Genomic DNA, 25,607 nt, shown 5'->3' on the forward strand with positions numbered 1-25,607 from the left:
TTTGTAGATGGAGTTTGTCAAGACCCGTCCAGAATTCCTTCCCCGGAACCCTAGACAGCCCTGATCCCAGGGAAACCCTACCGAACTCTCCAACGGAAAATCCGGCAGAGCCTCCCCTAAGGGATTTACTTACCACAAATTTACCTGCACTGAAAACACACTTCTAAAATTGTCCCCTTATTCCTCCCACAGTACTACAAGTTGGTTCCAAAAATTTCAGCACTTCAAAATAAATACAGTAATCCAGTGCAAGATAAATACAACAAGAGTGAAAAAAATAGTACAACTGCAATAAAGAAGAACAGGGTACTTCACGAAGTAAAACAGCGATGAAGATCAAGTCCGTTCCGAATGAACACCGACAACCTGGAACCTAGAGGAACGGAATTTAAGAGTGTGAGATGCTAATCATCTCAGTGAGCGACCCTACTACTATACCATATAATATCACAGTAATAAGTATAAATAATAATTATTTGGAAATAATAATTTCTCTCAAAACCCTTACAATTCTCTCAGTTGGAAAGGTTCCCCTTTTAAAACATTTTCACAAAGCCCTTTATTCATATTCCCCGAAAACCAAGACATCAAATAATTAAATACCGGAAGCAGTAATAATTAATTTTATTTTTCCAATACAGTTTCCAAACATTTTATTTTTAAAACACAGTTCTGAAAATCATTTGATGCACCCACTATATACCAGTGGCGTCAGAGTACCCAGCGTCCCGAGGTACTGCCAGACAGGAGGTTATAGAGAGAAACCGGCATACGGTCGCGTGGCGTCCCACTGCGCCGCTGCTAACCTGGTGTCCCGGCCAAAGGGGGGTGGCCGCCCTCTCCGATGGCATCCACAGGACACCCTCATAATATCAACCGCGCGCTACTCACACCCACCTGCGCGCTAATCACATCACCTGCGCGCTAATCACACCCACCTGCGCGCTAATCACAACCGTGTGCACACTAACCATATCACATATACCATATCACATAATCAGAACACCAGTACGTGCACGGTGCATCTAAAAATCATAAAATCCACAATTTAAATTATAAAACAAATTTCACATTTTTCATAAACATAGCGGGCATAATCCATCCGCTTGAACCGGGAATTTTCCCACAATTTCTTTGTAATCAATGCCATAAATTCCATGATTTTCAAATCCACCAACTTTCAAATCCATCAATTCAAATATCCACATTTTCCCAATAGCATAAATAATGAGATGAGGATGATTCCTTAGGCATGGTTGGATGTTTAAGCATGGTTATTTTTCATTCTAGAAGCTAAGATCTTGATATCTTATTTCCTTGGAGATTTAAGGTTCGTATTGATGGTGCTTCATCGATTCAAGGTGGTTGATATTGTTGGTGATAATTTACAATGATAAGGAGTATGATTTTTGGGACGGAGTTAGAATTTAAGGAGTGTGAAATACTTTATTGGGTTAAGGATCTAGTGATTTGTTCATAGTATTGGTGGTGATGCTAGAATTAAGATTTAAATTTCTTATTGCTTGAGGTGTGGATTCATGGAATTTATTTGAAATGAGGGAAACTTAGGGTTTTCAAGAATGGTATTTGGATGTTGAGAATTTTATTCATGACCTTGATGAATTTAGTTAAAAGAAAGATTGATGTTTGTCGAGGTTAAGACTATTGGTTAATCAATGAGGAGCAAGGGTTTTATAATTGTAAGTACTAGGAGGGTAATCGAAGACAAGTGAATTAATCTCAACCTTAACTTGGTGATACCAGTATTTGAGGAAATTAGACTTAAGTTCTAATCTAACCTTTTAAAGTGCTGATCGAGTCACGAGAGTTGGTTGTTAGTTTAAGGATGCATGCTTTAGAAGCACCTTATGGTTAGCGTTCGACTATGACCAAGACTTGCAAATCGTGTTCTCGTGGACCAATTTGAATATCCTTAATTAGTGGGCATGAGAATGAAAGTTGCACAAGAGGAAAGTTAAAGTCACTATTAGGCGTGATGGTAGTGTAGTGATAGTGGATAAGGCCTCTAGTATACTTGCTAAGTTACGCTGCCGACAAGTGGAAGCGGGAAAGCAGACATCGGCATGCAGCGTAATTCATGTGTTGTTGCTACAAAAGAACATCGAATACCTGTCAGTCGAGGAAGCGATGTGGAAACTCGAGGCACTACTTGTATGGAGCCACATGCCAAATCTATACCGACCACAAGAGCCTCAAGTATATTTTCACACAGAAGGAGTTAAATATGAGGCAAAGGTGATGGATGGAGTTGGATGGAGCCCTCGTGTATAAAGGACGACTTTGCGTTCCGGATATCCCAGGACTCAAGAAGGAGATTTTGGAGGAGGCGCACAGCTCGATGTATGCGATGCATCCTGGGAGTACCAAGATGTACCGGACGCTTGTTAAGTATTATTGGTGGATTGGTATGAAGAGAGAAGTGGCAGACTTCGTATCAAAGTGTTTGATTTGTCAACAAGTGAAAGCAGAAAGACAGAAGCCTTCGGGACTACTCCAACCTTTACCGATTCCCGTGTGGAAGTGGGAAGAACTCAACATGAACTTCGTATTCAAGCATCCTTCCACACCTAGAAGGTACGACGACATTTGGGTAATCATTGATCGTCTCACCAAGTCGGCACACTTCCTACCGGTACGAGAACGTTTTTCACTCGAGAAGTTAGCCCAGTTGTTCGTACAAGGCATACGTGGGATCAGTTCAAGATGGCCTTCTCTACTGAGTTTTGTCCTCCTGCCTACCGTGAAGCAAGAAGGAGAGAGTTCGAGGAACTACGACAGGGGAACATGACGGTGACAGAGTACGAGAGGAGATTCCGAGAACTATCAGAATTCTACATGCACCTAATTCCCGACGATCACACGAAGAAGGTGAGGTTTATAGACGGATTGAAAGAGAGCATCGGCTACACCCTTTCTGGATCAGTACATCCCACCTATCAGTCCGCCAGGGATGCAGCGCTCGAGCTAGAGAGACAGGAGGAGATACATAGACCCTCGAGGCGCAGATCATTCGAAGGTTCGTATAGCGGAGTACCTCGACAAGGGGCAGCTAAGAAGAGCCATAGCTCAGGCTCAGACAGTGATGGGTTAAGCCCACGAGGCAGATTCCAGAAGAGAGATAGTTATCGCATGCCCCAGCCAGCTCGCCATTCGATCAGTGTGGATGCAAGCTCGTATCAGCAGTCACGCATTAGTTCTCCGCGGATTTGTCCACTTTGTAGGGGGAATCATTCTGGGCAATGTTAGATGGATGGGTTATGCTTTCGGTGTGGGCAGCCAGGTCACATAAGGAGGGATTGCCCTTATGATAGTGGCAGTGTGCTAGAAGCAGGTCGACGGACACAGCATACAGGGGTATTTCCAGGACAGAGTTCCCAGGGGAGTCAGCCAGTAGGAGTTTCTTCGGGATCAGTTCAGCCGTCTGCAGGATCGAGTCAAGGTAGAGGAAGGAGACCCCAGCAGACAAGTCAAGGCCGGGTGTTTGCTATGACGCAGCAGGGAGCCAGGACTACGCCCGACGATTTTACAGGAGAATCCTTGTGGCCTAGCCAGTTAATCAAGGAATGTTTCTTCTGCATCGAAGATCAAGTGATGGGAGCGGACCTGATCCTGTTGAATCTATCCGGAATTGAAGTAAGTTTTGGGCATGGATTGGTTGGCAAGGAACCACTAAGTCGAGGAAGCAACGTGGGAGCCCGAAGCGCAGGTGCGTGATCAGAATCCTCATTTGTTCCAGTGACGTGCAGAAATTTCGAGGATGAAATTTTTGTAAGGGGGGAAGGCTGTAACACCCCGTCCCGAATCGCACCGGAATCCGTGCACGTTGACCGAGGTTGACCGTTGACCGTTGACCGAAGGGGTCAAAAGTGGACTTTTTGACTTGGTGGGAATTTCGAGTTGAACAGGGTACCGTGGTGAAGTGCATGACGCCCTGAGTTCGTAGACTAGTAGCACGTCAAAAACGGAGCTACGGTTTGAAAGTTATGGGCGAAACAAGTTGCAGTCCAAACTGTCCAGGGGTATCGGAGTTGACTTTTTTTTTATGGGGAATTGAGCTTTGACTCATGCATGGTTGTGAAGTGCTCGTCGGTACGAGTTCACAGACTAGCGGCACGCTCAAAACGGACATCCGGTTAAAAAGTTATGCACGTTTGAAGTTTACCGGATACCGTATTATTTTAATGTTTTTTTTGGGTCGGTGAACAGTGGAACGCCACGTGTCAGTTTCTGATTGGTCCACGTGACATGAACAGTGTCACGCAGGGGTTTTATTTGTTAAAACACTCGGGGAAGAGAGAGAAAGAGAGAGAGGAGAGAGAAAGAGAGAGAGGAGAGAGAGAGAGAGAGAGTCACCGGCCGTTTTAACAAATAAAACCCCTGCGTGACACTGTTCATGCCACGTGGACCAATCAGAAACTGACACGTGGCGTTCCACTGTTCACCAACCCAAAAAAAACATTAAAATAATACGGTATCCGGTAAACTTCAAACGTCCATAACTTTTTAACCGGATGTCCGTTTTGAGCGTGCCGCTAGTCTGTGAACTCGTACCGACGAGCACTTCACAACCATGCATGAGTCAAAGCTCAATTCCCCTTAAACAAAAAGTCAACTCCAATACCCCCTGGACAGTTTGGACTGCAACTTGTTTCGCCCATAACTTTCAAACCGTAGCTCCGTTTTTGACGTGCTACTAGTCTACGAACTCAGGGCGTCATGCACTTCACTACGGTACCCTGGTCAACTCGAAATTCCCACCAAGTCAAAAAGTCCACTTTTGACCCCTTCGGTCAACGGGTAACGGTCAACCTCGGTCAACGTGCACGGATTCCGGTGCGATTCGGGACGGGGTGTTACAGAGTTCACCAAGGATTTAGATAATTTCTAGACCGAACCTCATAAAATTTATGTGTTTTTTCTTTTTTTATTTCTGCTGTGAGTTAGATTAATATTGAATTAAGTTTCACTGTGCCTAATTTGTGTTTAAACTTTATTTCAAAAAAAAAAAAAATTGTGTTTAAACTTTAAAGATTGATTAGACTCATTTTGGTACCAATGGAATATTGTTCTGTTACAATGTTGTGAAATTGTTTAATGTGCATTGAATACTACAACCATTTTATCCCTAATTTATTTATTTCTTAAAAAACAAATAATTATGGTCCATGGACATCCTTAAAATAATTTAAATGAAATGAACCGCGTTATTCAAGCCAATCATCTTCACTATATTCAAAGCAACATAAAATAAATAACTAAATAAAATATATTATAAATAGATACGTTAATTAATACTATTTATATATCATAAAAATACTATTTAATCAAAAAATAGTTTTTTTTTCTTGCCAAAAAAAAAAAAGTTTTTTGTTTTTTCCTCCCGCGCCAAGCCCTGGGCCAACACGGCGAGTCATTAAGAAAAAGACTAATTTATTTTATGTAACTTTTGACTCCAAATTCAACGGGACTGATTTTCATGTGTGAATCGGTATAAAGTATATTACACAGCGATATTAAATAATAAATTGGCAGTAAAATTTCAGCAAAGCAACCTATGGAAGCAACTATTTAAGAAAATTTGTATGGGATGAACAGCTTACAGTAAATCTCTGAATATTTAGGAGATTATAAAAAAAAAATTCATTTAAAAGGTTATTAATTTATCCATAAATAAATAATTTATTAATTTATTGACAAATAAATATTTATTAATTCAAAAAGAAGTTTATACCATTTTAGTTTTCAAATTTAATTAAATCTATAATTATGGGATTCATCACCATTCGATCAATAAATAAAATATATTTACCATATGAAAGTCCATTGATAAATGAAAAGAAAATCATTGTTCAACTCACTTCTTATAAAAAATTATGGATCACTTGATCAATTTTTATCTTTATTTTATTTATTTATTTATTTTTTTGTGTACATCTTGAAAAAAAAATTAAATGCATATTTAAAAGATAAAAATAAAACTATTAAATAAAATTTTATTAATATGGTAAATGTTTATATATATTATTTATTTTTTACAATTTCAATCGATTATTAATTTTTATATCCATTGGATATTAAGAGATTTTTTAAAAATTATTATCTTATATATATGTATAAAACAAATTTATATGTTTAATATGCTAATTCAAATTAGAATCGAACAATTTAATTTATTTAATAAATTTATTTATTTATGGAATAAATAAAATTGAGATATTATTATACTGATTTTTTTTTAAATAATTTATCTAAATTATAATTTATCCAAAAAAAAATTTTTTCTTATGATTCAAAACTCATACTCTTATACTCTTATGAATACAAATAAAAATATTTAATAACTAAAGCTAATCCTCTTTATTAATTATTATACTAATTTAACTATTATTTTTTTACGAAGCGAATTAATCCGGTGCAAAATATTTTTATTTGTAACTATAAAAATATAAAAATATTAAAAAAAAAAAAACCACTTTTTCAGCTTCTATTTATATATTTTCTGCGTTGAGATTGCCGTTTATGTTTGCCACGTGTCCATTTTCATGAGAGATAACGACAATAAATTACGAGTGTAAAAACAAAATAAAAAATTGAGTTAATAATACCTGTAGGACCAGTACTGAGAATCGATTCCAAAACTTTGTAAATAGACCAAGTCCTAGTCTTCCTTATGGGAACGGTGTTTCATAGAAACTTCTACTCTCAGTCCTTTTCTAAGAACAAATTCGGACACCGCGTCTTCTTTTCTTTCCCTCTAAGAATAACATATTCCTCACAAAACAAATGAAGTAAATTACAAGGTCAAATACTCCATTGCTTCTCTTGCCTTTTTTATTTCTCCCACATTTTCTTATAAATCAGGGGACTACCAAAAAAAAAAAAAATTTGTTTTAGATTGTGTTGAAAAAGGAATTGAGATTCTCTGTTCTGAGGTGTTTGGATTTAGGTGGAAAAAAAAAAAAAAAAGGAAAAACAAAATGATGATAGTGGATAAAGTTGTTGAAGAAGCAATCTCAATGATATTTGAAGAGCTTAAGGACTTGAGGGAAAAAAATTCCATGTTCAAACCCTGCCTGAAGAAGGTCAGAGGCACGGTACAATATTTGCGGCCACTGATCAAAGAGATACAAGGCTTGAACAAAGAATTGGATCTCTCAGAAAGCGAAACATTAGATTTTGCCTCAGCGATCAAGAGTGGAGCACAGCTCGTCCGAGAGTGCCTCAAGGTTCGTTGGTATTGCATCTGCGTAAAGGCTGGTTATACAGAGGAGCTGCTGGAGTTGGATGACAGTCTACAGAGGTTTATTCAGATACTACTTGTTCAGTCAGCGAGGGATGTGAAGAGGACCTTAATCATTCTGCAGAGTCAACAAGCGGGTGTTAACGGAGATGGAAGCAATCAGTCTGTTTCATTGCTATCCTGCCATGTACCGGCGCTTCCATCGCTTATCGTCGGATTGGATGAGCCATTGAGGGAATTAAAGACTAGGCTTGTTGAGAGTGATAGACGGGTGCTTGTAGTCACTGCTGCTGGAGGATGTGGGAAGACCCTTTTAGCTCAAATGTTCTGTCATGATAACGAAGTCAAAGGTATATCATTTTTTTATTTTTTTATTTTTATTTTTCCCATTTTTCCAGTCTAAATCCTAACATTTTCATTGCTCTGGTACAACTTCCTAGCCAGTTCAACTATTTCTAAGGATCTTTGACTTTGACGTAGAGCTTTTGCCATATTGTGTTGTTTTTGGACAGCGAGATTCAACGGCAACATCTTCTTTGTTCCTGTTTCCAAAACCCCACCAAGCTTGAGTCTTGTTGTACAGAAACTATATGAACACAAGGGGAAGGATTTGCCTTCTTCTGTGAACGAAGCAAATGCCGTAGACATCTTCAGACAGTTGCTGAATCAACTAGGACCAGATCCTACCTTGTTGGTCCTGGATGATGTTTGGGAGGGATCCGAATCCCTCATTCAGAATCTTGATCTCCAAATAAAAGACTACAAGATTTTGGTGACATCCAGATTCGAACTACCGAGCATTGGCCCTCATTATCGTTTGAACCCCTTGAATGGTAAAGATGCAATGACTCTTTTCCGTCAATGGGCATTCTTGGAAGGTGACAACAATCATATTGCTGATGATATTGTAGAAAAGGTATGTCATCAGTCTGCTATATATATGTATATATATATATATATATATTTATTTTGCTGCCTTTTGAAATGGAATTTAAATGTACATATATATATATATATATATACGGAGAGAGAGAGAAAGAGAGAGAGAGAGAGAGAGAGAGAGAGAATGATGTTATGCATACGGTATGAAATAGCAAAATCATGTTTCTGTGCTTGCTTAAGCAGTAAAACCAAAATAAAAAGTAAAGACAGTACATAATTTAGGAAGAATACTTGTCCATTTTGCAAAAATCTGACTTAGACAACCATGGTAGTTGACATTGTGAATTCTAAATTATTTGATGAGCCTTGGATTGCAGATAGTGGATTACTATAAGGTAATCCCCCTTGCCCTTAAAATTGTGGCTGGATCACTAAGAAGGCGGCCTGAAGAGGTTTGGCAAAGAAGACTGAAAGAGTGCGGTTCTTCTAGACTCAGTTCTAAGAGTTCTGATAATGAACTACTTTCCTGTCTGCAAAGCAACTTACACGAATTAAAGGTTATTTTCAAGGAGTACTTCATGGACCTTGGCTTATTTCCTGAAGACCAAAGGATCCCTGCTGCTGCCCTTATTGATATGTGGACAGAATTATACGAGCTGGAAGAAGACAGCGACGCCATTGCTATGCTTTATGACCTCACCAACCGGAATCTGGCTAATCTTCTAGTCACAAGGTATGCAAGTTCTCCTATTTTTTCTACCTGTGATTTTGTTATAGGCTAATAACTACTTCATTCGTGTACATGATCCGGTTAAAATTTTCTAAAGACTTATCACATTATCTTGAAGTGCAATAAATCCTCAGTAATAGCTAAACTGACATTCAATGGCCAAATTAGTTAATTTCATGTGGATATCAGTATAGACGGAAAGTTATTTTAACAAAGTAGAAAGGAAGTTTTTATCAAACCACAATTTATGGATGATTCCTAGATTGCAAAGCTTTATCTTTTGCTCTATAAAATGTAAGAAACAAGCCAACAAAAAACACTTGAAATGCTATTAGTGAAGCTTTCTGTTTCTACATGATGAAGAAGAATTAGTTCTAAGCAATTATTTTCTGCTCATAATCAGAAAGGATGTGAATGAGGTGGATGGCTACTATAGCGAACACTTTGTTACTCAGCATGATCTGCTCAGAGAACTAGCTATCTACGAGAGCAGCCATGAGCCACCAGTTCATGGTAAAAGATACGAGGAGCCAGTAGAACAGAGGAAAAGACTGATTCTGGACTTAAAAAGAGATGAGCATCCTAATTGGTGCAAAGAACATAAGAAGCAATCAGTTTCGCTTGCTTGTTTTCAGGGAAAAGGAAATATGAAGGAACCATTTTATGCCCACTTAGTGTCCATCTCAACAGGTTTGCTCTCTTTCTCTAAATAATTTTTGAAATATGTCATTTTGACTCCAAATTATGACACCATATATGATATCCTTTACAGATGAAGACTTCTCATCAAATTGGTTCGACATGCAACTACCAAAAGCCAAGGTTCTGGTTCTGAATTTCCGGACAAAAGATTATACCTTACCTGAGTTTGTGAAGAACATGAAGAAACTAATGGTTCTGATAATTACAAATTATAGTTTCTTCCCTGCTGAATTGAGAAATTTTAAATTGCTTGGTTCTTTGAACAATTTGAAGAGAATAAGATTGGAGCGCATTTCCATTCCTTCCCTGAGCATGACTCGTGTACCATTGAAGAATCTGCACAAGTTATCTTTGTTTATGTGTAGCATTGGTAAGGCTTTTAGCAACTGTTCGATCCCCATATCAAATTTACTACCAAAGCTAAGGGAGATGAATGTGGACTTTTGTGATGATTTGGTGGAACTGCCTGCCAGTCTTTGCAATATCATCCACCTGGAGAAACTCAATATCACACACTGTACAAAGCTGACTTCACTTCCTGAAGAAATTGGAAAGCTGGAGAATCTAAAAGAGTTGAGACTGAGGTCCTGTATCAGTTTGCTAGCATTGCCAGACTCTATCAAGAATCTAAGAGAGTTAAAATTTCTTGATATATCTGACTGCATCAGCATTCAGAACTTGCCGGAAGATTTCGGTGGGTTGTGCAGCTTAAGAAAGTTCAACATGAGAAACTGTTCAAGGTTGGAGGAGTTGCCTTCATCAGTTTCTGGCCTTGGGCAGTTGAAAGATCTGATATGTGATGAAGAGAAAATACAACTGTGGGAACAATATCTGCCATCTCTTACCAACACAGTCACGAGGTCGGCCAGAGACGATCCCAACTTAAATTGGCTTCCATTGTTTTCATAGCACATGCATTTCTCTCTACTCAGTACTAGATTTCTTTCGGTGATTTGTGTGATTTTTGTACCTCATATAGACCTTCCTTGCATTAAACATTGGTTTTATTTGGTTTGATCCTAATAAATATTTTGTTATAATACATGGAATCCTTGTATTTATTTTAATCCCAACTTGGTTACCTCTACCAATTTCATTCATCAAAAAAAATTAAAATTAAAATTAAAAAAAAAAAAATCCACCAGTTTCTGTTTGAGGTAAGAGTTTGAAATCACACTGTATGTGGAAGCATATGCTACATTATGTCACTGAATATACTACTATCTCGATCGGCACTTATAGGTGTAGACTTTCACCGATGCTTTGGTTGTGATATAAAGAATTTTTTTTATTTTTGGTAATAATTGTGATATAAAGAATGATACGGCAGGCAAAGCAAATATATCTATTATATCAACGGGGGGCTTTTCTTCCCTGCGCAGATAATGCAAGAAAAGCAGACACTAAACTGCCGAATTCATATAAAAACTGTGTTTTGGAAAACAAACACCATTTTTTGGTGTAGCAAGAGAAAAGAAAATAATAATAACACAAAAACAAAAGGCTGCAGATCCAATGCAGAAGTGACCATTAAACAGGAGTTCAACAGAAAGGGAAGAAGGGGTGGGTGGACTATCAGCATCTTCAAAGTATTCCCTCCACCAATCACCCATGATGAAACATTAAAAACCAAATTGCTCTTTACATATTAAAACAGCATGTTATGAACATTGAACTCCAAGGACCATACATTAAAAACCAAATTGCTCTTCACATATTAAAACAGCATGTTATGAACATTGAACTCCAAGGACCATATGATGGAAGCACATATTCTTCACATATTAAAACAGCATGTTATGAACATTGAACTCCAAGGACCACATGATGGTAGCACAATTCCATTCCTTTTGTATTGCCTATACTAACCTATCGGACACTATCATACATTCTCTTTTGCTAGTTCTTCACACAACCATAAGGAGAAATATGCTCGATCCCCATCTCAAATTTACTACCAAAGCCAAGGGAGATGAATGTGGACTTTTGTGATGATTTGGTGGAACTGCCTGCAAGTCTTTGCAATATCGCCGACCTGGAGAAACTCAGCATCACAAACTGTACAAAGCTGACTGCACTTCCTGAAGAAATTTGAAAGTTGGAGAATCTAAAATAGCTGAGACTTAGGGCCCCGTGTCAGTTTGCTAGCATTGCCAGACTCTATCAAGAATCTAAAAAGAGTTCAACTTTCTTGATATATCTGACTGCATCAGCATTCACGACTTGCCCGAAGATAATCGTGACCTGCAGAGTTTAAGAAAGTTCAACATGAAAAACCGCTCAAGGTTGGAGGATTTGCCTCCATCAGTTTCAGGCCTTAAGCTGGAACATCTGATATGTGATGAAGAGATAAAACAACTGTGGAAACAATATCTGCCGTCTCTTACTGACAAAGTTATGAGGTCGGCCATAGACAATCCCAACTTAAATTGGCTTCCAACGTTTTAATAGCACATGGATTTCTCCATATTTAGTTACATGGTCGTACTTTCAGTGATTTGTGTGATGTTTGTAATTGTACCTCTATAGACCTGAGTTACATTAAACATTTGTTTTGTTTGCTTTGCTTCCAATAAACTTTTTGTTATAATAATACATGGATGCTTAGGATTCTAATTCGGACTTGGTTTACAATTTGGGAATCACACTGTATGTGAAAGCACACAGCATACATATTTAATAAAAGTAAAAACTTTGCTACCGAATCTAATTATTTGGGGGATGAATCATACTTTCGTTGTTAATATCTAGATCCTTCAATTCAAACTTTGCTACCGAATGTAATTATTTGGGGGATGAATCATACTTTCGTTGTTAATATCTAGATCCTTCAATTAGGTCTAAAGTCTAAGCAACAAAAATTTTCCTCACCAATTTAACATATATTGGAAGAAAAAAAAAAAAACCACTTTGGTAGAAATATTTTTTTTTTCTTTTTTTATTATTAATTTTCTAAACATAGATTTAGACACCTCTATTTCATGTCGCACCCCACATTTCGAGAAGACGGTGGCTTTGTAATGATTTTTTTTCTCTCTCTCTCTCTCTTTCTTTTAAAGTTTAAAATTATTTGACATAGATACTTCTAATTACATTAATAAACACCAACTAACATTGTAAACAAATTACATGTAAAACTTGGTAGAAAATACAAAATAAACATGGTAATTGACATGACACCTTTGTAAAAGTGATTCGCTAGAAGACAAAGAAAGCTGCTCATTGTTCCAAATTTTCCTTAAAATAAACAAATGATCGATGGTGGCTGACAGCTTTCATGAGAGTTTGAATTTTTAATGATGCAACTCACAAACGACTCTATACAAAAACGAAGACTCTACACTATTGTAGTCAAACGGATGGGTGCTTACAGTTGCATAGAAACTTTGACCTTGATTAAATTTATGTAGTGAAGCTCAAAAGAACAGTGGTCCTCGTCTTTGTTTTCTCATGGAGAATCATATTTTCTTTGCCTGATCCTGTCAGAGAAAAACTTTTGCATTAGTTTTCTTCTTTCATTTAGTAAGAAGAGAAAACAGATGTTTGGCTTTTAGTTTTATATATATATATATATATTTTTTTTTTTTTTTTTTTTTTTTTTTGGGGTTCGTAAATAAAAAGTGCAATATTGTGAGGAATTAATAATAGAGCTCCTCTGTTGTGAACGTTTGGATCTTCAGTAGGAGAGACAGCAAAGGCCGAAGGGGAATATTATGGCAGAGGGATTTCTTATTGACAAAGCATTCTCATTGCTGTTTGATGCGATTAAAGGAATCAAGGACAAGAATGTCAGGTTCAAACCTATCCTCAATAAGCTCAGTCTCAGGCTAAAACATATGCAATCAATGATCATAGAGATACAACAGCTGAACAGAGGATTGGATGTGCCAGAAAGCGAAACATCAGAATTTAAATCGGCAATGGAGAAGGGCGCAGAACTGGTTCGAAAATGCTCCCAGGTACGGTGGTATAACATCTGCAAGAAGTGTCAGTACACCGGCGAGCTGGTTGAATTGGATGAAACTCTTCGGCTTTTGTTTCAGACACTAAATGTCCAGTTAGCGAGGGATGTGAAGAGAAACTCGCAGCAGATAAAAGAAAACTTGCCGGAATCGAGTAGTGATGGAAGCAATCAGATATCAACGGTGGTTCCATTCAATTTACCTCCACTCCCATCGCTTGTTGTAGGATTGGATGGGCCATTGAAGGAGCTAAAGGAAACACTCCTTACAAATGAGGCATCGTTTCTTGTAGTGACTGCTCCTGGAGGATGCGGGAAGACTGTCTTAGCACTAAAGTTTTGTCATGATAGCCAAGTGAAAGGTATAATATTATTGTTATCATTCTTCGTGAAAATAAAGCCAAGTGAAAGGTATAATATTATTGTTATCATTCTTCGTGAAAATAAAGTCCAGGAAAAGCTTAGAAATAGGTGCCATTATTAGCGCTTGAAGCCTGAAGGTGTCTTTAAAGGCTGTTCTATGATATGACAATCATGGATCCATGAGCCTCATTGTTGTTTTTTTATTATTTTCAATATTTGCATAGACTTTAATGTCTTCCAACTTTAAAGCACAACTTCAAAGTCTGCTCATCTAGTGAAAATGGTTATGCAATTAATAAAAAGAACTAGGAGAAATTCTTTCAAATATTTCATGTTTGAGAGTGAATAATTTTCTCATGATTTCCTTATTTATCCTTGCTTTTTTTTATTCGTTTCTTTTTTTTCAATTATATCGGTATCGGTTACAAAATTTTTTAATGTTATCTTTCTTAACAGAGAAATTCAAGAACAACATATTCTTTGTTTCGTTATCAAAATCCCCCCCTAGTCTGAGTCTTCTTGTACAACAACTATATAAACTCAAGGGGAATGGGGTGCCTGATATTCCAAACGAAGAAACTGCACTCGACTTCTTGGAAAATTTGCTAACTCAACAAGAACCAAATTCTACATTGTGGGTCCTGGATGATATTTGGCCTGAATCGGAGCCTCTTGTTGAGAAGCTAGTTCTCCAAATACCACCAGAGCACAAGATTTTGGTGACATCGAGATCTGAATTGCTGAGATTAGGACAATCATATCATTTGAATCCACTGAATGATAAAGATGCCATGACTCTTTTCCGTCATTTGGCCTCCTTGGAAGATGGGAAATATCAAATTCCAGATCATATTGTCCAAAAGGTTCGTACCGTCATCGGTTTGCAATAAGATTAATGTTCGTTATGCCTTTTGAAATGGAATTCATACGAGCAAGCGTGCATACATACAATATGAAACAGCAAAATAATGCCTTCCTGCTTTGTTTTAAGCACTAAATGCTAAAATATATGTATAATAATATCGACAACATATATAATCTAGTAACGCTACTACTTGTACTTCTATGCAGAAACCATTAACATGATGATTTAGATAACCATGGTGACTGAAATTGTGAATGTTGAAATAATATGGTCAGCTTTTGGATTGCAGATAGTGGGTTACTATAAATTTTTCCCTCTTGCCCTTGAAATCGTGGCCGGATCACTACGCAGGCAGCCTGCAGAGGTTTGGGAAGGTAGACTGAGAAAATGCCTTGATGGTTCATCTGCACTCGGTTCTGAGAGTAATATACTCTCCAGCCTGCAAAGCAACTTACATGAATTGAAGTTTATTATCAAGGAGTGTTTCATGGACCTTGGCTTATTTCCTGAACACCAGAGGATCCCTGCTGCTTCCCTTATCGATATGTGGACGGAATTATACGAGCTGGAAGAAGATGGTGATGCCCTGCTTCTGCTTTATAATCTCACCACGCGTAATCTTGCTAATCTTTTTGTCACAAGGTATGCAAGTTTCTCTTATTTTTCTTGTTCTAATTGTTTTACAGGCTTGATAACTACTTTGTTCATGTATGTGATCCAAGCTAAATTTTCTAATGAGTTAGGGTGTGTTTGTTTTTTTGTAGTTCGTTTTTGAAAAAAACCTAATCTTAATTTCTTTTTTTTATTACAAATTAATTATAATTTTATTTTCCTTTTTTAAAAAAAAAAAACTTGATACTTAATTTTAAATAGATATGTCTTAATTGAAAAAGAGAATTTTTTTTAGCTTATATCTTATCCATGATGTCTTATTCTTTTTTTTTTTTTAAATTTATTTTTGAATAAAACTTTCATAATAATCTTAACCCAAAACAACATATTTCAAATTTGTTCTCACATTTATTTATATCCACCATCGAATTCGGAATCACCTAAGCCTGCCAGGATCCAGGACCACCCTAATGAGTTTGGTATCCAGGACCGCGCGGATTGGTCTCAGACCCAACAACTCAAACAAGCTCGGCACTGGCGACCGACCAAATGGGTCTAACGCCTGGGACCTCCGAACAGATTTAAGACCTAGGATGGCCCAAACAAACTCTGTTTCAGGCATTGCCTAAATGGGTTGCCATCCAAGACAGCCTGAACTGATCCCAAATTGGGCCCACCCATACGAGTCCCTGTTTGGGTCATCTCGGGTTCTAGGCCTGTTGAGGAACTCATGAGCTCAGGAACCATTGGACGGTCCCTAATCTCGACCTCTTTTGTAAATATAGAAGCATTTATTTTTGACAGATTAGATAATATCTGTAGCATTAATAATAGTTTATACATTAATATCTGTAGCATTAATAATTAAGAGTAATAATAGTTTATACATTAACATATGTATTTTTGACAGATTAGATAATCTGTAGCATTAATCAAAAACAAAACAATTAGGACATAAAGTCTATTTAGACCAAAGATGCAGTTTTTAAGTCTTCTGTTTCTACATGATGAAGAATTTGTTCTAAGCAATTATTTTCTGCTCATAATCAGAAAGGATGTGACTGAGGTGGATGACTACTATAGCGAACATTTTGTTACTCAGCATGATCTGCTTAGAGAACTAGCTATCTACGAGAGCAGCCATGAGCCACAAGTTAACGGTGAGAGATGCGAGGAGCCAGTAGAACAGAGGAAAAGACTGATTCTGGACTTAAAAGGAGACGAGCATCCAAAGTGGTGCAAAGAACATAAGAAGCGATCAGTTTCGCTTGCTTGTTTCCAGAGAAACGAAAATACGAAGGAACCATTTAGCGCCCACTTATTGTCCATCTCAACAGGTTGGCTTTCTTTCTATACATAGTTTTTGAAATTTAACATTTTGACCCCCACATTATGACACCATAAATGACATCCTCTACAGATGAAAATTTCTCATCAAATTGGCTTGACATGCAACTACCTGAAGCCAAGGTTCTAGTTCTGAATTTCCGGACAAAAGACTATGCCTTACCTAAGTTTGTGAAGAACATGAAGAAACTAAGGGTTCTGATCGTTACAAATTATAGTTTCTTCCCTGCTGAATTAAGGAAGTTTAAATATCTTCGTTCATTGAAAGATTTGAAGAGAATAAGATTGGAGCGCATTTCAATTCTTTCCCTGAGCAAGACTCGTGTACCATTGAAGAAACTGCGGAAGTTATCTCTGTTTATGTGTAGCATTGGTAAGGCTTTTAGCAAACGTTCGATCTCACGTTTACTACCAAATCTAAGGGAGATGAACGTCAACTTTTGTGATGATTTGGTGGAACTGCCTGCAAGTATTTTCAATATCATCCACCTGAAGAAACTTAGCATCACACACTGTACAAAGCTGGCTGCAATTCCTGAAGAAATTGGGAAGTTGGTGAATCTAGAAGAGTTGAGGCTTACGTGCTGTGTCAGTTTGCTAGCATTACCAGACTCTATCAAGAACCTCTCTAAGTTAGCCTCCCTCGATATATCTGATTGCATCAGCATTCGGAACTTGCCTGAAGAAATCGGTGAGCTGCGCAGTTTAAGAAAGTTCAACATGAAAAACTGTTCAAGGTTGAAGGATTTGCCTCCATCAGTTTCAGGCCTTAAGCAGTTGACAGATCTGAAATGTGATGAAGAGATAAAAGAACGGTGGGAAGATTATCTGCCGTCTATTACTAACATAGTTAGGTTGGCCAAAGACGATCCCACTTAAATTGGCTTCCAAGCCTTCCAATGTCTTAATAGCGCATGCATTTCTCTCTATTCAGTACATTATCTACTTTCAGTTATTCGTGTGATATTTGTAATCGTACCTCCTATAGACCTTACATTAAACATTGGTTTTATTTGGTTTCGTCCCAATGAACCTTTTTGTTATAATATATGGAATCCTTATATTTAGAGTTCTAACTCCACCAATTTCTTTTTGAGGTAGGAGTTGGAAATCACGCTGTATATGGAAGTACATGGTACCTTATACATGTTATTATGTCATAACATATTACTATCACCATCAGCAATGATAGCGCAAAATACATAAATTAATCATGCATGGCCACCCCATATAAATCCGAAAAGAAGATAAGAATCACCTCCAAAGCTCATGGAATGGCATGAGAATTCGTAATACCATTATATATTATTTAGGGACAAGTTTTAAAAGGAAAGCTAAGAATTACATGGTTTTATGTGTAGGCTTCCACCAATTCTATTGTTGTGGTACAAAATGATTTGGCAGGCAAAGCAAATATATCTGCTATATCAATGGTAAGCTTTTTCTTCCCTGTGCAGAGATGATGCAAGAAAAGTAAACACTAAACTACCGAATTCATATAAAAACTATGTTTCGGAACTGTTGTACAAAGTATACAAACACAACTTTTTGGTGTAATAAGAGAAAAAACAATATAATAATAATAACACAAAAAACAAAAAGGTTGCAGATCCAATGCAGAAGTGACCAATAAACAGAAGTTCAACAGAAAGGGACGAAGTGGTGGTTGGACTGTCAGTGACTTCTAGTATTCCCTCCACCGACTACCCATGATAAAACGTTAAAAACCAAATTCCTCTTCACATATTAAAACAGCATGCTATGAACATTGAACTTCAAGGACCATATGTTGGTAGCACAATTCCATTCCTTGTGTATTACCTATGCTAACCTATTGGGCACTATCATACATTCTCTTTTTGCTAGTTCTTCACACAACCATAAGGAGAAACATTCTCGTCCTGGAAGCTGTCCTTTCAAACTACCAGCCACAATTTGCATCATATGGCATAGACTATCTCCCCACTGCTGTCAACATCTAGCTCCGAATCAGAATCTAAGTCGTCCATGTCATCATCCATGTCCAGGTTGTCTGTCATGAACTGGTTAAGGCCATGGGACACTGCTGGTATTGTGGCCTCAGCAATTATCTGCATGATTGTATCAATGCTCTGCATTGGTTGATCAGACTCTTCGAAGTGGTTGCCCATCGTACTCTCATCCATTAAATCAGCAGGCAGATTCATCAGAAACCACTGATGGTTCCTTATCTCAGGAATGGTTATTCTCTGTTGCACATTGATGCATCCAGAAACATGAGCCCCACAAAAATAATGATAAATCTAGGAAATTTGAATAGCTAAAACTATATGTTTACAACTGGAATTGATTTGCAAACCAACAAAAGAAAGTATCAACTTTCTATATCATGGTCAATTAGTTTATGGTTTATGATCCATATTTTGAGATATTCTTGAATGTCCCAAATGAATCTGGTACCGACTGCTTGATAATATTTTGTTCGGTAGAATCAAAAGGGAGTAAAGAAGAACTATTAGAAATGAAAATTGCTTTCAGCTGTCTTCCAGTTTCATTTAATTAGCAGAACTCTAAGACATATTCTAGTTGCCAACTAAAAAAAGACCCATATTGTCAAACCCACTGCATAGAACAAATGAAGATTGCAAGGGGAGTAAGAAATGAACTAACCGCAGCAGGATCTGCAACAAAAATTCTTGATATCAGATTATGACATTCTTGAGATATCTGAATAGAGTCTGGGATTGAATACTGGACACTGAGAATTCTCTGCAGGGACCAAGAAATTACATGTCATAAGTTGACCAATGCTCATAAAGAAACATGATGTCATAACTGAAACAAAATGACATACTTGTATGGTCTTCCTGAAATCCTTTGGTTCATCAGGATCCTCAAAAGGATATGCTCCCACCAGCATCACATACAAGGTTACCCCACACGACCATACATCTGCAATCTGATATTCAAACACAATCTCGTTACATCACTTTTTAAGAAAACCTTCTCTCAGGAAAATTTGAACCTAAAACAGCTGAAATTAAAATCAAAGTTAAGGGAATTTGACAGCAACATCTGTGATATGCACATAGACGTTAAAGTTACTAAGGCCCTGTTTGGTATGCTTCTGCTTCTGCTTCTCCAGTACTTTTTGAAGAAGCCACTCTTCACTAGCTTTGGTTAGAAGTGCTTCTGACCAAAAGCATTTCCTGAAAATTATTCAAATAGCGCCAGAAGCAGCTTTTGAGCCTCAAAAGTGGCTTCTGGCTTCCCAAAAACTATGCTAAACAGGGCCTAAATACGCTATTAAACCCTCATGAAATATATAAAATATGCAAAAAGCAATCACCAATAGGATATCAACCAACCTCCTTTTTTCAACAGCTATATACAACAAGGTCAGTTAATGTACAAAAGGATGCAAAAAAGATTTTAAGCACTCAAAACAACTGAAATCATTTTAACCACAATGCTCAAATGCTATACGAGACGGAAGCAAAAAATTGAATTGGTAAGAAAGAAGTAAAGGATCACATATACAACACATTGGGAAATTGCACAAACAAGAAAAAAGAAATAAATATCATGAATAATGTCTTTTATGTCATTACTCCAGCTTCATACACTATAAAAGACAGAATACTAACAAATTATTCACAAAATTCCATGGTTCAAGCGAACTGTGAAGCACAGATATAAAATCTTATTCCTGTTATTTTAAGCAAATCTAAAAGACATTTAAAAATTCTTGATGTGAGCTAAAAAAATTCTTACCTTGCCATCGTACTCTTGCCTCATTAATACTTCTGGAGCAATGTATGCAGGTGTTCCTACTGTTGATTTCGGTTGAGAATGAAGAACTGAGGACTGACAAAATACCCACAATCAGGAATATTAAAGCATTTGTGAAAAAGAGGCATCCATATAAAAGATTTATTATAACTGCATTGTGAATAATGTATGCAGATCTTAAAGCAAATCAGACCCTCAGAAACAAGGACATTGCAGGGAATAAACAGGTGGGAAAGTACTAAGTGTGCATAACGTTCAAATTCCTGTTGTATGCGTAATTCTGAAATTACCAATTAACTTTCCAAAGCTAATTCATAAATAAAGAATGTCATTAACTTGAGAACTCAACCGGTACCTTTGAGTACCCAAAGTCACATATCTTCAACCGAGGAGCTGGACTTCCATCCAACAAAGTATTTTCCAACTTCAAGTCCCGGTGGCATACTTGCTTCAAGAAGGTAAATCTCATGTTAATATATATATTTATATATACATCAATAGGTTGTTATTTAACAGCTAGGAACAACTGAAGTCTCAAAAAACATAAATAATTAAAATACTACCCAAAAGGAAAATTTTCAAATACCATTGCATGGCAGTAGCTAACTCCAGATATAAGCTGTTGAAAAAAGAAGCGAGCCTGCTCAAAAAGAAACAAGGCATATGCATCATGCAAAGTATAGAGGGGAAAAAGAGAGCAGGGAGCAAAGCAAGATGTTTGAGTAAGAACCTCATTCTCACTGAAGCGCCCTGCATTGCATATCCGCTCAAAAAGTTCTCCTCCAGAAGCATATTCCATTACAATAGCCAAATGGGTAGGTGTCAAAATAACCTATTAAATTAGTTAGAGCAGCAGTGAGTTAAGGCATTATCAGAAAAAGAAAGAGATATGGCATAGAAAGGTCAAATGAAATGAACTAACCTCTTTAAACCGAACAATGTTGGGATGCCTCAAGGACCTATGATTAATGATTTCTCTTTGAACATTTTCATCAATCTGCAGCAGATAGAACCACAATTTGAAACATTGCTTCAAACCTCATCATTATCTGATGAAGCCCTACTCATGAAATTAAGAAATAGATAGAGAACATGGATGGTGCACGCATGCAGTGCAAATAAGACTTCCCTCTAATTCAGATCCAAAATCTAGTTTAACCATTACTTAGGATGTAGACATTGCCCGCACCCTCACAACACCTCATTGCCAATGCTTCAGCTCATGCAGCTGGCTCGGCAAGGCGTCTCCAATTTCTAAATAGAAATAAAAACGCTATAGGCCTCAACTTATAAGCCGACATCACCACCAATAGCCTAGCTCAATAAGACCCATCGGTTTAACTTTCCCGTAATGCAAAACCCTCAAAGCACTTCGTCGAATTAACACATCGGTAAAATTCTCATTGTCTCAGCTAGACAAACCCATATAAGCTTGTGCTAAAAAAAAAAAAAAAAAAAAAAAAAAAAAATAGCGAAGCGAAAGAAAATTCGTTAAAAAAATAAAAAGAGGCCTCCTTTTTGCTTTTATCTTTTGTAGCCAAGCCAATTTTAGTTCCGCAAAACATTTAATCATTAAAGACGGGATGAGTACGTGGACTTATCTGACAGCGTCATTAAAATATCTAATAATTAACGAAAATTAAATGCGTAAAATTTACAAATAAAAAGGTAAATAAAAGGCCGTCATGAACTACCAAAAATTTATTTCCAACAACTGAAAGAAAATTTAAAAAATACTAAATACGGAAACCAGACATATCTATGAATATAACCAATAATAATAATTACAAACACCAAAAAACCAAAAAAAAAAAAGAGCTCCCAAAAAAGGCAATATCCATAAAACCATAGATAGAAATTTAATGATAAAATAACGAAACTGACCTTATCTCCACGCTCGATGTACTTGACAGCAACAAGTTCCTTGGTATGCTTATCCCTCATCAGCCTCGCCACTCCGAAATTACCCGACCCGATATCTCGGACGAAATCGTACCGGTCACTGTCGTGCAAAATCGGCATATCCACGGCCGGCCCGACCGTTATCGCTGATCGATCCATCCTAATCGAATTCCGATTTTGTCCTAACCAAACTCGGTTCACATTAGACGGACTCCACCAGGGAAAAGAAATAAAAAAAAAAACAAATAAACAAAAAGTTTTTTTTTTTCAGATTCTAATCGGCAACCAATACAGATCGATGACTCAGTTCCGTAGATCCGTCGTCACTCCGCGGACTCGGGCTGCTGACAAGGCGTGGACTCGGTCAGAACCCTCAGCAACCCCCTCCAGAAGTGGTTTTCGACTCGCTACCTAAAAATACAATTCCTGAAAGAGGTTTTTGTATGACTCGGAGACAAACCAGGTTTAAATATTTCAGGATCAAATTAAGGGCAAGGGCTATTATTTTTATTTATCTTTTATTTTTTATTTTTTAAAGAGAATGGGAAAAATGAGGATGATGAGCTTTGAGCGAGAGAGAAAGAGAGAGAGGGGATTATTTACTAGGCAGAAAGCGAATGAGACAGAAGCGCTGTCGTTTTCATCAGGATTTAGCACTGTAATACGACGGCGTATTTGAGAGGATTGATTGTTTTGCAACCTGCAACACCCTTCTCTCCCCAGGCTGCTAAGCTTGTCTCTTTATTGTCAATTAATTTTGACGCTGCTATCTTTTCCTAAAATGACTACTGTATCCCTATTTTTGGATAATTTCAGTGCAACTCACGTGAATCGGAACTTGGGTGTGTCCAACAGTCTCTTGTCTGGATCCCAGAGCTTTTTATTCTCTGCGGTACACCTTTTGAATAGATCTAACCGCATAGCTGATCGAGCCTGATCCAACGGTGTATGTTGAATCATGGATGGGATCATAGTTAAAAGGTAGGAATAGTTACGGTTTATACGGATGGACGGGAATTGAAAAGATTGGTGGGAACGGGGGCAAATTGGTCAATTTGTGCCAAGGATATTGTCCATTCACTTAGAGAACCTTAGGAACAAAGGAAAGTTTCTGACTTTAAAGTATTGCCTAACGAAAAAGTGAGCCTATGGCTGTGGGATGGAAAAAGAAAGGGATCGCATCCATGTAAGGAGTACATGGTACGTAAATCAAAGCCGTAGACTCTGTAGACTATGCAGAAAAATCATTATCGAAGAGTCTTCAGCCACGGAATTGATAGAGATTTGGTCCTCCTTTTGAGCAGGCTAGCGTTTCAATGGGTGAATGGAATATTTTGTGGAATCTACTGCCCAATTCAGCAAGGCAGCTAGATAACGATGTCGTTTTCAGGCAATAATTCCTTCTTCTTCTTTTTTTCCTTGGGCCAATGATACATGATAGATGAAAAAGTTTGCTTATTGGGTTGACAAAATAAAATGAAAATATAAATTAGTAAAACAACTTCTCCCTAAAAGAAGTTAAGTTCACTTTTTTGTCTTTCAAAAAAAAAAAAAAAAGCACGCAATTTCTTTTTATTTTTATTTTTATAAACCAGTACTCAATTACCACAGGTATTTTAGTTTTAGCAAAAACTATAAATGCACACACCAGTGACACTACTGTTGTTAAGAGTAGTTAACATAAAAATTATGTGATGGTTATTATATTATTATATTAATTTTTAATTTTATTTATTTTTTGTCTGAAAACTATCATTTGATAGATAGATGACCGCTATGGACAACCTAGAAAAAGAACAAAAAAGATGAAGTAATACATAAGCTAAAATCTATTATCACAAAAAATTAGAGAGAGAGAGAGAGAGGGAGAGAAAAAATTACAATATTATCCTCTCTATTTTGTCACTTTTTATATTTGTCTTTGTATTTTTAAAAATTACGGAGGCACTGTTTACATTTTCTCTTTTTGCAAATTTTGTGTATAATTTTTTGAATTTTTACATATAAATTGAGTGTATGAAAATATGCAAATGTCAATGTGCAGTTTAATTGTATATGAAGATACAAATGTAATAGTTTATGGGTGAAAAGGTATGTGTTAAAAAAAAAAAAAAAAAGTAATATCAAGGAAACGATTTTGTAATTTCCAAAAGTACAAAAGTGCATGCATAAATTAACTAAACATAGGGGGTATTCCAATAATTTTCTCTAAACTTTTAAACTTTAAAACATTTGTGACTTTAAAGGGTTCGTTTGGAAAATATCAAAATTGAGAGGAAAAATAATTTTTGGAATTTAATTTTTTTTTTTGGTTTATTTGATAAGTAATAGAAAAATTAAAATTTATAAGTAATTAAATTTAAGATTATATAATAAATTAAAGGTAAATATGTATTTTAAAAAAATTTCAAAACTAATTTTTATGCAATTCTCAAAATGACACCTATATATGTAATAATAACTTTCCCATATATTTTTCTACATTAATAAAAATATAATTTTCTAAATCTATATTTTTTCACCTTATAATAAACATCTAAACAAAAAAAAATTATTATTTTTTTAAAAAAATTAAATTCCTACTAATTTTATCTCTGTCCAAATACACCGTAATTAAAAAGTTTAAAAATTGATCTTGGTGTTTTATAAAGCAGTAAATATACCTTTTATGAATTCTAGAAAAATTCGCTCCAATGTACCATTCTTTATGATTCAGGTTCTTATCTTTCCCTTTCCATTGTCTTTTGCTTTACTTTTTAGGTGTTTTTTTTTTCGGTTTTGGGTTCTCTTTCATGGACCAACATATATGCAGCATAAAGTTAAATCCAGTAGAAGCGACGAATTCTTTTTTGTGAACGATATTTGCAATGAATAGGACATTAGGGAATTTTAATGCCTTTTTTTCCTAAGATGATTTATCCAAAAGGATATCAACAAATTATGCATACATATGCATAAAACTATGTATGTTTGGACGCATCTGCACCAGTCAATTCATTTGAAACTGACATGGCTGCTGAAAGCTCAACCGTTCATTGTGATAGTATGAATTAATGTCTATATAAATATAATTTCCAAAAATTGTAGTGTTTAAATATCAATACCAATTTATCTCCACATGTTTAAAGAAGGTCAAAAAGTTAGGATGCTTTTTTTTTTTTTTTTTTGGGGGTTTGGTGGGGTAAGATTTGGGGCATAGCCCCAAATGAAG

At 36.6% G+C, this 25,607-nt stretch overlaps 3 protein-coding genes across 4 annotated transcripts; 2 read left to right on the forward strand and 1 right to left on the reverse strand.

The window, feature by feature from the left end:
- The first annotated feature begins 6,743 nt into the window (after positions 1-6,743).
- LOC107424702 (probable disease resistance protein At5g66900) lies at positions 6,744-10,617 on the forward strand. The gene is made up of 5 exons (XM_016034555.4): positions 6,744-7,611; positions 7,774-8,177; positions 8,521-8,876; positions 9,277-9,563; positions 9,646-10,617. The coding sequence occupies exons 1-5, from the start codon at positions 6,999-7,001 to the stop codon at positions 10,482-10,484; spliced, it is 2,499 nt and encodes an 832-aa protein (XP_015890041.3). The 5' UTR covers positions 6,744-6,998; the 3' UTR covers positions 10,485-10,617.
- A 2,346-nt stretch (positions 10,618-12,963) lies between these two features.
- Positions 12,964-17,771, forward strand: LOC107424696 (probable disease resistance protein At5g66900). Its single transcript, XM_048479060.2, has 5 exons — positions 12,964-13,898; positions 14,356-14,762; positions 15,054-15,406; positions 16,427-16,713; positions 16,797-17,771. The coding sequence occupies exons 1-5, from the start codon at positions 13,289-13,291 to the stop codon at positions 17,600-17,602; spliced, it is 2,463 nt and encodes an 820-aa protein (XP_048335017.2). The 5' UTR covers positions 12,964-13,288; the 3' UTR covers positions 17,603-17,771.
- Positions 17,772-18,197: 426 nt separating this feature from the next.
- On the reverse strand, positions 18,198-23,124 carry LOC107424705 (serine/threonine-protein kinase SRK2I). Of its 2 annotated transcripts, none has more exons than XM_060819269.1 (9): positions 22,683-23,124; positions 22,379-22,578; positions 21,417-21,491; positions 21,081-21,326; positions 20,850-20,942; positions 20,477-20,569; positions 19,557-19,661; positions 19,373-19,471; positions 18,198-18,951 (listed from the first exon to the last, which is right to left on the reverse strand). In XM_060819269.1, exons 2-9 carry the CDS (start codon positions 22,553-22,555, stop codon positions 18,664-18,666), a joined length of 1,176 nt encoding a protein of 391 aa, XP_060675252.1. In that variant the 5' UTR covers positions 22,556-22,578; positions 22,683-23,124; the 3' UTR covers positions 18,198-18,663. The 2 variants fall into 2 exon arrangements, with proteins under 2 accessions (XP_060675252.1, XP_015890045.2); XM_016034559.4 differs by having other exon boundaries at positions 21,081-21,134; positions 21,225-21,326; positions 22,379-23,118.
- Positions 23,125-25,607: the final 2,483 nt, after the last annotated feature.

The sequence above is a fragment of the Ziziphus jujuba genome, chromosome 7 (assembly GCF_031755915.1).
Source record: "Ziziphus jujuba cultivar Dongzao chromosome 7, ASM3175591v1".
In the NCBI taxonomy this organism is placed as follows: domain Eukaryota; kingdom Viridiplantae; phylum Streptophyta; class Magnoliopsida; order Rosales; family Rhamnaceae; genus Ziziphus; species Ziziphus jujuba.

Coding starts and splice junctions, on each gene's coding strand:
- LOC107424705 (XM_060819269.1), bottom strand. CDS start 22,555: ATGGATCGATCAGCGATAACGGTCGGGCCGGCCGTGGATATGCCGATT. Junction 21,327..21,416: donor ACATTGTTCGGTTTAAAGAG/GTTAGTTCATTT, acceptor CTAATTTAATAG/GTTATTTTGACACCTACCCA. Junction 20,943..21,080: donor TTAGCTACTGCCATGCAATG/GTATTTGAAAAT, acceptor ACCTTCTTGAAG/CAAGTATGCCACCGGGACTT.
- LOC107424702 (XM_016034555.4), top strand. CDS start 6,999: ATGATGATAGTGGATAAAGTTGTTGAAGAAGCAATCTCAATGATATTT. Junction 7,612..7,773: donor TCATGATAACGAAGTCAAAG/GTATATCATTTT, acceptor GTTTTTGGACAG/CGAGATTCAACGGCAACATC. Junction 8,178..8,520: donor CTGATGATATTGTAGAAAAG/GTATGTCATCAG, acceptor CTTGGATTGCAG/ATAGTGGATTACTATAAGGT.
- LOC107424696 (XM_048479060.2), top strand. CDS start 13,289: ATGGCAGAGGGATTTCTTATTGACAAAGCATTCTCATTGCTGTTTGAT. Junction 14,763..15,053: donor CAGATCATATTGTCCAAAAG/GTTCGTACCGTC, acceptor TTTGGATTGCAG/ATAGTGGGTTACTATAAATT. Junction 15,407..16,426: donor GCTAATCTTTTTGTCACAAG/GTATGCAAGTTT, acceptor GCTCATAATCAG/AAAGGATGTGACTGAGGTGG.